The following is a 13,606-nucleotide window of genomic DNA, read 5'->3' as shown; positions in this document are numbered from 1 at the left end:
AAGCTGTTATCTCTTTTTAATTACTTTGGATGTAGTTGTCAGTTGTCACTACGTTCAACTTCCAACAATTTATTGTTGATCCACGTTGGAATATGTAATTGATCCTCAGCTCATGTTTTCACTTAATTGGCTATTTTAAAGAAATTGAGCCTATATACAGTTACGGAGCGGGAATTTATTAGTAGGGGAGCCATTTTTTTTAATCAAAATTACACTAACATGTATATATATAAATGGTTGGCTTAATAAAATGTAAAAAATTATTAATTTAAAAGATGGCAAGTACAATTTATACACATACCTACTATATTAAAATTAAAACCATTATATTAAAACCCTCCCTCCATCAACACGTGTATATATATATATATATATATATATATATATAACTCCTTTTAATTACTTTAAATATCGCGGTAGTTTTCTCCCGGATATCTTCTTTGCTGTTTTATTCTTCATTTTGTTTTGTTTTGTTTTTCTTTATTATTCTTGGGCTTTTATGTTTTAAGTTTCGTTTTCTTTTATTTTTAACAAAGTTTTTGCTTATGAAATAGATATGTGTCCTTTAATTAATTTGTATGTTTCCACGTACGTGTTAAAGCACAAACAAAATTAGAAAATGCGTTCGGCTTAATTCCAGTTTAATTTTATCTTTCTGGCTCGAAAGATATATGCATGAACATATTGAGCACCCAAGATCAAGTTAGATGTTTGATATCCGAAAAAAGATAGTTGTTTTCCAAAGCATATTAATAGTCAGATGGTAGTGGAAAAATACGTCAAACATCTTAGTAGTTATTTAATTAATCCCGTGTATGTTCACAAACTAATAGCATCTTCAACGCGGTTCTAAATTAATGTGTTAATATCAAATTTTGATTTTTGGTTAAGAAAATGAGTTATTATTTTTGCTGCTAAATTTGACATATACTATATATACTTAATATCGACATATATGTCAATTTTGACATTTGGTTTTGATAATTTGACATTGTGTTAACTTTTTTCATTTAATAATTACAAAAATTAAAAAATTAAAATTCTTTTAAAACTTAAAAGAGTACAGCTTAGAATTCTTAATAAATATTATAAAAAGTATGACATTTAAAATAATATTATGTATTGGGTACAAAATATAATTACATATTGAATATGTAGTATACATAATATTGGTATATACATTGGAGATGGTCTAACAATTTTTTTTTTTTTTTTTTGAGAAATTAAAGAAAGCTTGATATACCAAACTTTGAATATACCTTTCAATTTCATTCATAAAAGAAGAATATACCTTCCAATTCCTCATCATGACAAAAATAGAAAAAGGAAAAGTCGGCTATATATATATATATTAAATTATCTAGATTAATCAGAGGACAAAGGGATCTACACAAGATTTCAGTATTATTGTAATTATATATTTCTAGATTTTCAGCAAAATATAATCACTATTTAATGTTGAGATGCTTTTATGAATTCTAATACTAGTTATTCTGTCATTATTTCAAAAATAAAAATCTTAAAAGAAAAAAAAAAGATGAACGTGAGTACTATATTTATTTGGCCAGACAAACATATAAACGAATTATATGGGCGTGTGTATATAAATAGACAAAGAGTTTGACTAGTAATTAGATGTATCTTCCATGCTCAATTAATTAATATATGTAAATTGGTGGATCACTTTAAATTGAAAAGCAAATCAATTAGGCTAAGATAGATGTTTCCAAATCTAAGATGCCATTGATCTGGTTCATGCACTAGGACGGACCAAAAAAACAAAAATTGAAAAAAAAAAGAAGAAAATAAATAAATAAAAAAACTCAACGACAATAATCAAAGAAAACACGATCATATCAACATTGAAGACAAACCAAAAAGCTTCTTTTTATAGTAATAACAAAGAAAGACCTTGGGGATTTCAACGAGGGAAAATTACATAACTACGTCTTTTAAGGAATAACGTGCAGATCTTAGTCTTCGTTTTCTTATTCTTTCTTCTTTTTTTTTTTTCTTCTTTTTTTTTGCGTGATTTGCTCGAACACAACTACTACATTTAGAGAGAGATCCACCATATATATGTAGTTCACGATTACTAGAACTTGTATTGTACTCAAAGGAAAACTTTAGTATGATTTGTCACGTTTTTTTTGCGTGATACATAATCATGGCCGGCCACCAAAAAAAGCCTCGAGAGTTTTCTTGCGAAATACTCAATTCCACAATCTCCTATGTGAAAGCTTCTTTACTTTGGTATCAAGTATGCAACGAAAAACACACATATTGTTCCACACACACACACACTCGCACATATAATATCATTAATTGTGCATACCATGTGCCTCCAAAAACAGTCAGACTCTCTCTCTCTCCCCCCTCTCTCTCTCTAAGAATCTAACATATTGCAACTTTTTGACTAAGGAAGTGGACTAACGTTTGTTAAATTTGTGATTCTTCTCCGTTTGAAATAATCAGTTCACATATACCTAATTCTAAGGGTTCCCCCTCCCCCACATTAATAGATGCTGTTGATTTTCTAGAAATAATTTGACCACCTTTTTCGTCTTAGTGCATGCACGCATATTATCTCACTACAATAAAAAAACTTATTTGTGATAATGTAATGTCATCGTAAATAATTATATTATCGTCATAAATTTTTAAAGTACATCATATATGATCTGATCTATATATAGGAAGAGAAATAATTTTTTTTAAATAAAAAAAATAGATGAATTAAAAACCCCATAAGAACCCTTTGAAGTGCATCATATATGATCTGATCTATTTACTTTTTCTCTTTTTAAAAGATGGAAAACATGGTTATCTCTAGGGCACTAGCAAATTATAACTTAATTGGATGCTAGGGTTGGGCGAGTCTTTGGCAGTTTGTCGTTTATTCTGGTCAGTCGGATCAGTTGGGAAATCTCCTAGATTAGTTCCATATATTATTTTTCCCCATTTTCCTTGCTTGGACCCAAATTTGTGTAGGTATTATATTGATAGATAATATTAGAAGAGACCATATGATTTGCGTCCCAATACACCTACAATATTACTTAAATATTATATAAGGTTTTGGCTTTTGTTAACACAAAAAAGAAAGAAGAAGAAGAAGAAAGAAAGAAGGAAAAATGCAAAAAGAAAATGAACGAATAAAGTTTGAAAAAGGGGCTCTTGACTGAACATTTTGTCTCCACATACCTAAAATTCGGATTTGCTTAATCTTACCTGCCGAGCTATATATGAAGAAATTAATAGGAGTGGGAGCTGATTATGTCTTTGTTTATATACACTGTACACACATATATGTACCTAATTTAAACTTATATTAGTACATTGCCTAGTTATAAAAACATATTTTAATTTGATTGAGCTTTAGCTCGATCGGTCAGCAAGAAATTAAAGCAAAAACAATATATATATATATATAAGAGTTTTAAATGGTTACATTTTTATCGGTCACTATCCATCAAATTTTAAAATTTGATAATGTGGTGCTAAGAATCTAATTTTATTAATTATCATACATTTTGTTTATCAACTACCAAATTTATTACAACTGTATGATCAATATCACACAGTTAAAACATAATAACAACCGATGAAAGAAATATTAAAATAACTATTAAAACTAACATATATATATATATATATATAGCTTTGGCTCTCTATGGTACAGGTAAAACAGGTATACCATGACACAAATGGTTTGGCAAAATACTATTGAGTAACTAGAAGAAAATTAATATGTAACGATTGCCCTTAATATATATATATATATATATATATACACACACACATGTAGCGATTGTGATTTTAATAGATACATGATCTAATCAAGTGAACAGCTCTCTCCTCAAAATTAATAACAACAACAACAAGAAGAATAATAATAATGATCAAGTGATGCTCTGATTTGAGGGATATTTTCTCCCTAAGGCATGCAAAAATTAACATAGATCTTCTCTCATAAGAATTAAGTGATAATTACTTAATATTTGAAAATAGCTACTGAAAAACTCTTGTAATTGGAATTAGTAACCCCCCAGGAGATTATCCTCGGATAATTATAATTTGCCCAACGCACATGTGACATGTGCCATCATGTGTACCCGAAGGTTTATGAAATAGAACACTTGATTAATTAAGGTCTCTCTCTCTCTCTTAAATTTTCGTGTGTGTGTGCGCGCGCGCTGTGCGCGTGCGCGCGCTGTGTGTGTGCGCGCGCGTGTGTGTGAAGCTCATTGTTACACTAATTAGTTAATTGGCCTAACATCAACGCACTAAATCTTTGTATAGGTGGGTTTGTCCCTAATTTTTATTTCTTAAGTATAAGTTCTCTCACTGCAATCTATTCCTATTTATCAATTTGTTTGTATTGCCGTTTATTCCACACAACAGGAATCTAGAGTATATATATTCTTAACATCCATGTTCATTTAATTCGTCAATTCATTCTATTAATCAGATTTCTCTATAATATATATACATATATATATATATATATTTGAGAAAGTACTAAATTATAAATCACATTTCAGAAAAAGCAAAAAGAAAAAATAAAATAGAACAAGCTTTGAACCTTTTTTTTTTTGGGGAACAAGCCTGATATTGTAGCCTTAACTATTCGTTATTACTTACTACTAATTCATATGGAAGATGCCAATATAGTTTTCTTTTTTTTTTGGTAGGGAAAATGTCAATATAATTGGAATAATGTATTAGCCAACAATATTTACAGAATTTGTAATTTAGGAATAAATTCTTCATTTTAATATAATTTATCAAACTGTGTGTACCATTTTGATAACTGATCCAATTTAATGGACAAAACTCTCCAAGAATTAATCTTTTTATTGCAGCGGTGATCCCCTCCCCCTCGTGCCGACAAATCTCCCCACCCTCCGACGACGTCATGAGCCCCCCAAGTCCTCACTCCAACTACCAACTACATCAATGGAGGTTGCTTCTATTTTGCATTTCAAGGTTTCTTTAGATAGATTTTGGTATTGGAAAAGAACAATTAAGAGATTAATTAGTTTTTAAAATTACTTGATTCTTCACTTTTGTCCTTGATGAATATGTCATGTGATTCTGTTTAAATTTAAATGAAATTAAAAGAATTGGACCACACCCTTGCAACTAAAAGTTTAATTCAGGGAGATTATTGTCTATACAACTATATTGATAACGAATTAGACAAATGGAAAGATTAACATCTATCTAACAATTCCTGTGATTATGGTTAAAGAATAAATAGGAAACTTGAATTTAAGTTACATTAACATATCCAATTCTTAAGGAATAATGAATTACAAATTAGTTTAATTCAAATTTCAAAGACTAGCTATCCTTATCGTAGAAATTAGCTAGCCACCGCACGATACCATCTTCATTCATATATACATATATATATATATATATGTATTATACATATATATAATTATATTTATGTTTATAAGAATGCCTGCGGGGCGCTGCGGCGACGCTGCTCAGAAAGGAAGGATGTCATTTAAAATACCTATTTACACATAATTGTATTACTTACCATCTTGTGGAGATATTTTCCATGTTCTCATATTTGTGGAATCCATGTGCCAATATATATAAGTGCGGATATTAACTGCCACAATAACCAACTTCTCGCTTTTGCCACAATCACTTTCACTTTGCTAGCTTTAAAGCGTTAATTCGTTGAATATATATATATATATATATATAAACATATATATACATTATGCATACATTTATGTGTGTATGTGATATATATAATATCTGGTTGCTAACCATGTGATTTGTCCGACCTTGTGGATCACGAGCTTATAATTTATCCCAACTTTTAATTCACATGAGAAATCCTATTATTTTTTTATGCGAAAAGCATGCACCACTAAAAACAACCAAGGAAAATGAAGCATTCATTTTAATAAAATGAACGCATTAACAAACACATGCGTGTAAAAAATAAAATAGAGTAAATAGAATTACAAGAAGAATTAGGGTAATATACAAGTACGGTATACATACATTATACAAAGAGTCAGTGAGATGATTAGGTATTAGAATTAATGCCCCGCTAATATAATATATATATATATATATATATAAAATATGGACTTAAATTTATTGTTCCATTTTTTTAACTCATTTACAGTACTCGATACTATTTTAACAACTCATTTAATTACCTACAAAATTTTAGCACTTTGTATTTATCGTGCGGCCAAATACTTATATTTAGATGATTTGATCAAGTATTATTAGGGCGCACAACGAATAGACTAGACACAAAAGATTCGGAACAACATAGCAGATTAAGTGTGGATCGGCAATTGATTGCAAAACGCTTTTTGTGACATTAATGCTATGAAATTCTACAAATAATTTCTATCGTTTCTTATAATATTAACTTGGCTTTAGGGCAGGATGCCATGAAACTGTAATTTTTATTAGAAGATGTACGCTGCATGTTTACTAGTAATTATTGTAGACATGTACCTTTTTTTTTTTTTTTTGCTAGTAATTTATAGGAGAAAATTATTAATCTTATCTTGTATGCTTTTGGACTTTAACCTTTTACTCTTAATTAATATTTTTTTTTACTAATATAGTTATTATAATTCAGTATGCAGCTCTAGGTAATAAAAAAACTTCAAGATCGTGTTCTTCCAGAATTTGGCTATCTTTAAATTTGGAACGACCAACTACTGAGAATGAATTAGTGAACAACTTATAGGATAAGATGTTAATTAAGTGAATATCTCGAAAGGCCAACCTCCTACATGCCGCTATGAGATATAATTAAATTAAAAAGATGCATCATATTACAATATACCAATCTGAATAATATTATGTACATTAAAAATATGCGTCGTATAATTGGCATATCAATCTCATTGCATGGCATTTTCTCTTTACAGCATCAAAGATAGAATAATCATATGCGTATATGTTTATATACTAGAACCATTTGCATAATATGCAAGTACATATCAATTAACATATATATATATATATATATATGCACACACACATATATATATATATACATATATGTGTAATATTTATATGTGCGTATAATCTAGTGGATTGATAGGGAGAATATTGCATGCATGTGCTGAGACGTATATATAAATATATTAGTTTCATGTATAATCCTACAACTCTCAAAGATCTTTAAACTTGAACCAAACTAGATTTTACACAATATAGTTTAAGTTGACAGCTCATGTAATGGTTTTTATAAATTAGAAGTTGGACCAAAGAGGGGCTGATTTGGGTGGCTAACAAGCTAGCTTGGGGGCCACTTTGTGTACTCGCTAGCACATGGCTAGCTAACTGGTAGGAAGTCACATTATTAACTTTTTGTGCACTATCTTATATGCTTCATTATATCCAAAACTTTTTTATCGATTGATTTTACAACCCCTATACATGATAGCTAGCTAGTTTGCTAAATGATCATCACTTTCAAGATTGAAGTACACAACACATAGTTTTATTTAATAGCAAAATTATAGTTGGCATTTTACAAACAAGAAACTATATATGTATAACTAAATTGGAATTTAGATTGATAATTTACTGCTATCATGGATCTGTTAACATGTTAAAAATTGATGGGGATATATACAATTCTAGACATCGATCCTTCCCACGTATTCAATAGAGTTTGAGAATGTATCACGAGATTTTTATTATCAATTAAATTAATTAACGATCAAACATTAGTATTCTTATATATATGTTATTCCTTTTCTATATGCTTTCATCGTTGCCATGGTGCGCACAATAGTAGTGGCCGATTGAGGAAGTTGGGTGTTAATGCTCAGTTGCTTATATTTGTCAACAAAGTATTCTCTCTCTCTCTCTCTCTCTCTCTCTCTCTCTCTCTCTCGCTATATATGTGTATATATATATTACAAATTAAGCACATAAACCTTTAAGCAAAGGACACATGGATTCATCGGGAAATAAAAGGGATGTGAGATTATTCTAAAGTGAACAGAGAGCAACGCTAGGAAACATTTTAAAAACAAAAAGAGCATTTGACACTATCTATTCCAAAGAAAAACTATAAATTGGAAGTTAATTAACACATTAATAACACTCAGTGTTGTTCTAGAGTCATCCGTGACAATTCCATGACACTAGAATGTTTAAGTTAATTTATAGATTAATTTAAAATAATATACAGAAGAGAGGTATAGAAGGGGGGCCCATATAGATGCCCATATGTTGGACTCTTATTGGCGGAAGATAGCCATACGGACAGTTTGATTTGTTTAAGGCAGATATGATCTTCATTTAAGAGATTTGCTAACAAAAGGTGACAACAAAAAACAGATTGTATACAATGCTGTTTTATCTTGACACACCCAATTCTCACTTGCAATGAACCGAGTACACAACAAAGATATTTCTAAAATGGAGCTTTTTTAAAAATGAATCGCGCGCTTTAAGCTTTTCTTTAATTTTTTTCTTGCCTTTCTTCTTTATATATATATATATATATATATATTATTTTTGATTTTTCGGGGAAGCCTACCGGGTACTTTTCAACATAAAAATCATCTTTTTCCTTCCTCTTTAGATCCTATGAAGATTTTCACGTGAAACTCATGAAACAAAATAGTGAGTCTTTTTAAGGTAGGACGTTGAGCAAGCTATGGTCTTATCTGTGTTTATATCCTATCCATTTTTCATCTTTTATCACTCCTTGTTGAAAACTGAGTAAGATACCAACCTATGATCAATTCTTTTATCAACACTAGTCTACAATTTTAGTTTCAACAATGACGTAGTATAGTTTCTTTAAATTTATGTATTTTTTTTTCCTTAGCTGATATATTTGAGTGTGAGATGGATTCTCTTTCATTATTTATTTTAGAAAAAAAAAAAAAAAAAAACCTATACTGAAAGTTGAGGAACAAAAAATATCTCACTTGTTTATGTTATTCCCTTGGTGATGATTTTTTTCCCCCGTTTCTTTTTCGCTTTTGTTATGAGAAACCATGAAGAAGAACAAAGTAATAAAGCCAAAAGAATATATACATATATATAATTAATTCTAATCAAGAGATAGCATTATTCAATATTCTCTAGTACACTTTAGATATTCTCTCCAACCGTGAACATTAAATCCCAATTAGAAAGGTGAATGGAAGAGACAAAGATATATACCACCATGGCCATATCCATCATTTTCATCCTTCTTTGTCTTGGGGTGGTCCTTGACAATGCCTCCAATTCCTTTGATTAAGGACCGGAACCAAAAACCAAACAGGATTTAGTCACTACAATACAAAATGGCACACTCCATTATCCTCACATTCCCACAACGGGCATTAATGCCATCATCTTTCATAGTGACTGCAACAAATATGCAATTAAATTCTTCTTCTTTTGCGTAGATTGATCACTTGATGGGGGACCTCCAACTAAGACGTTCATTGGAGTTTTATCTTTTTCTACGCATCAAAATGTTTTATTTGATTGTTTTTTTCTTTTTTTTTTTTTTTGCTTGGATTATTGTCATTCTTGATGTAATAGACTGAAATATTACTCCATAGGTCATCAATTATATTAATATCTATGCATATTATAGATAAGCCCCCACTATTAATTAGTTGATAGTTTAACAAATGAGTGCTTCATACTAATGGCATGATCGTAATATAAACAAATAGATGTTGGAGAGTTTAATTAATTCATTTTTTGAGAGTGCTCATTAATCCTGGTGCAAACTAAATTTCATATGATTAGTACTATATTCACAAGCTGATGTCACAACTTTGTAACAACTTAAGAATTTGAACATGATATACATACTTTTCAACAAAGAAAACAACAATGGTATGTATAGATATAGCTCAGGTAATTGGCGACTGTAATTTTAATCTTGAATATTAGTAGTTTGGAAGTCTGCTAATTAGTATTGTTCAAGATGACTAGATTCTAATAGGTAGCTCTGATCATGACTAGATATGGGATAATAGATACAAGGACAATTGACAATTTGACATGATTGGAACAAACAATAACTTTACGGACGAAGAGAAGCTAATAATAATTTAGTTAATTAATCAAGTGATGGGCTACTTAAACCGAAATTTATACAAATTAGGTAATGGGGTCAGAAATGTGGTAGTAGAATAAGTGGGGCCATATGTATTGGATGATGATAGAGAACAGCCCACTTTATAGTCCCATAGAAATTAGAAAGGGCCGTTTACAGTGAGACTCATGTCATGTGTCCGTCCATGAGGACCATGCATGATGACAATATGAGAGAGAGAGAGAGAGAGAGAGAGAGAGAGAGAGAGAGTTTGGTGTTTGTATATGGATGGTATGTGTGTAGGAGGGAGAGCGTGTGGGGCAAGTGACGTGACCAAGATTTCGTGGTTGAAAGACAGTAGAAGACGGCCACGTGGGTGGGGTGATCACTGATCTCACTCCCATGAAATGAATTGAAAGACAGAAGAGGGACGAACGCGGAGAGCATGGATTAATAATAAACCCCACCAATTAGAGTGTGCCTCACTAATACGTTATTTTCATCCTCCTTTTCTTTAGTATGTCAAACACACGCTATCTCTCCCTCCATTTCTTTAGCCACTCATTGGTCCCTAATTCTAGGACCCCCCTTTCCCTAATTCTAATCTCTAATCATATTTAGGAAGAAAAAAAAAATTTATTTTCAACTGTTAAAATCTGCATCTCGTTTTTATATTTTTTTAATATGATTTTAACCGGATCAAATATTTAAAATATGCATCACGTTTTTATTTTTTTAATATGATTTTAACCGAATCGAACATTTAAAATTTGCATAAGGTTTTTTATATTTTTTTTAATATAATTTTAACCGGATGGAACATTTAGGATTAACATACATTATGGAAAGAGTATGATTATCGTAGAGACAAAGAATGGTATGTTACTATATGTTATGTATGTATGTCTGCCACAACCGATGTACATAAATTTAGGAGGGCCTTCCGGCTCATTGAATTTTGTATATGTCAATAATCCCCCCAAGTTCCCTTTCCACAAATCCACCACGTGGTCTTCTCTTAGGTGTCTGAGGTGGACCTCCTTTCTAAAAACAAACACTTCTTTTCACCACCCTCTCCCAACTCTATTTATACCCCATTTCCTCTCCCTCTTTCTCTCCAAAACTCAGACTCTCTCTCTTCTCATTTTAAGGAGTCAAACAAAAAGAAACATTTCTCACAAAGGCTGAAACACTCTTCACAACCCAACCATGGCTTCCTCTTTTTTGGCACCCAACTCCAGCAGTTGGGTTGGAGTCCAATTGACACACTCTTCTCCCCCTTCCTCATCTTCATCATTAACGGACTTGGGCTTCTCATCAAAGTCCACCATCTCCGTCAAGAACAAGCCCAATAGTACTAGTAGTACTACTCGCTGCGCTCTTCACTCTCCTTCTGTACTTCATTTCCCCAAACAACCCTACAATCAGCCGGTAATTACGAAAGAGCCCAAGAAAACTCACCACCACCAACCCCCACAGTGGAACTTCCTACAGAGAGCCGCCGCCATGGCACTCGACGCGGCCGAGACCGCGTTGATCTCACGCGAGCGCCTACACCCTCTCCCTAAAACGGCCGATCCACGTGTTCAAATCTCTGGAAACTTCGCTCCCGTCCCCGAACAGCCCGTTCACCATAACTTACCCGTGACTGGCACAATCCCCGACTGCATTAACGGCGTCTATCTCCGAAACGGCGCCAACCCACTCTTCGAGCCGGTTGCCGGTCACCACTTCTTTGACGGCGACGGTATGGTCCACGCCGTTAAAATTAACGCCGGCTCGGCCAGCTATGCTTGCCGGTTCACGGAAACCCAACGGCTGGTTCAGGAAAGAGAGCTTGGCCGGCCGGTTTTCCCCAAAGCGATCGGCGAGCTCCACGGACATTCCGGTATTGCCCGTCTTCTCCTGTTCTACGCCCGAGGGCTTTTTGGTCTTCTCGACCACAGCCAGGGAACCGGCGTCGCCAACGCCGGTCTGGTCTACTTTAATGGCCGCTTGCTAGCCATGTCGGAGGACGACATTCCGTACCAGGTACGGATAACGGATTCCGGCGACCTCGAAACAGTCGGCCGTTACGATTTCAACGACCAGCTTAAATCCACCATGATCGCTCACCCGAAGGTCGACCCTGTTTCCGGCGAGCTCTTTTCTCTGAGCTACGACGTCGTTTTGAAGCCGTACTTGAAGTACTTCAAATTCTCTCCCAATGGGGATAAATCTCCCGACGTGGAGATTCCTCTTGATGTTCCAACAATGATGCACGACTTCGCGATTACCGAGAATTTTGTCGTGATTCCCGATCAGCAAGTGGTGTTCAAGTTGGAGGAGATGGTGAGAGGCGGTTCTCCGGTGATTTACGATTCCAAGAAGAAGTCACGGTTCGGGATTTTGCCGAAGAATTCGCAGAACGCTTCGGATATTCTGTGGGTCGAATCGCCGGATACTTTTTGCTTTCATTTATGGAATGCTTGGGAGGAGCCAGAGACGGAGGAGGTGGTGGTGATCGGGTCGTGCATGACACCTGCCGACTCGATCTTCAACGAATGCGATGAGAGCCTTAAGAGCGTTTTGTCGGAAATTAGGCTTAATTTGAGGACTGGAGAGTCCACGCGCCGCCCCATTATCTCGGAAGAATCGGAGCAGGTGAATTTGGAGGCCGGGATGGTGAACCGAAACCGGCTCGGGCGGAAAACACGGTTCGCCTATCTCGCCATTGCCGAGCCGTGGCCGAAGGTCTCTGGCTTCGCGAAGGTCGATCTTCGCACCGGAGAGGTAAGGAAGTACTTTTACGGCAACCGGAGATATGGCGGGGAGCCGTTCTTTCTCCCTAGGGATCCGAATTCGGAGAAGGAAGACGACGGTCACGTCATGGCGTTCGTTCACGACGAGAGGACGGGGAAATCGGAGATGCAGATTGTGAACGCTGTGGATTTGGAGTTGGAGGCATCCGTGAAGCTCCCTTCTAGGGTGCCGTACGGTTTTCATGGAACTTTTGTGGACTCAAAGGACTTGGTTCACCAGGCATGAATAATATGAATATGATAGTGGTTTTTTGGCACTGGTAAAAAAAAAAAAAATAACAATAATAAAAGGAAAAGAAAAGGCAAAAGGAGAATATTTACAAGAGGGATATTACACTAGAACAGGTCCCCGGGTTCTCCTAGGAGATTTTGAAAAACCCTAACAATCATTTTGTTTTTGTTAGGTTTTTTGTATGATCATGATTTTACTATAATGTACTGTACTAGAAGGGGGAGTTTTGAGAGGTCAGCTTGTAGCTTTTAGACAGTAGATAGAGGTTAAGCTCAGCTGGTTTCTGTTTATTCCCTCAGTGTTAATTTTATTCTTTTTACTCATGTGCTATACATATACACCACCTTGTCTCATATCTTTTATTCTTTTTTATAATTTTTTTCATCAAATTTCTAAAGTGAACACTCCAGACTATAACCGTTGAAAGGTTAAGGATTAATTTCAAAAATTCTCCCTGAACTATGATCCCTGTAACACTTTGTCCTCCGAATTTCAAAACGTAACATCCGCTCT

The 13,606-nt window shown here is 33.9% G+C and overlaps 1 protein-coding gene across 1 annotated transcript; it reads left to right on the top strand.

Moving 5' to 3' along the window:
• Nucleotides 1–11,171: 11,171 nt before the first annotated feature.
• Nucleotides 11,172–13,446, top strand: LOC21404497 (9-cis-epoxycarotenoid dioxygenase NCED3, chloroplastic). Its single transcript, XM_010112651.2, has one exon. The coding sequence runs from the start codon at nt 11,270–11,272 to the stop codon at nt 13,085–13,087; it is 1,818 nt and encodes a 605-aa protein (XP_010110953.1). The 5' UTR covers nt 11,172–11,269; the 3' UTR covers nt 13,088–13,446.
• The last annotated feature ends 160 nt before the right edge of the window (nt 13,447–13,606 follow it).

Source organism: Morus notabilis, unplaced genomic scaffold (genome assembly GCF_000414095.1).
Source record: "Morus notabilis unplaced genomic scaffold, ASM41409v2 Scaffold336, whole genome shotgun sequence".
Lineage (NCBI taxonomy): Eukaryota > Viridiplantae > Streptophyta > Magnoliopsida > Rosales > Moraceae > Morus > Morus notabilis.
The sequence above is the reverse complement of the archived record's forward strand: the minus strand, read 5'-3'. Positions and strand labels throughout refer to the sequence as shown.

Excerpts from the sequence above, each read along its gene's own strand:
- LOC21404497 (XM_010112651.2), top strand. The coding sequence starts at position 11,270 with ATGGCTTCCTCTTTTTTGGCACCCAACTCCAGCAGTTGGGTTGGAGTC.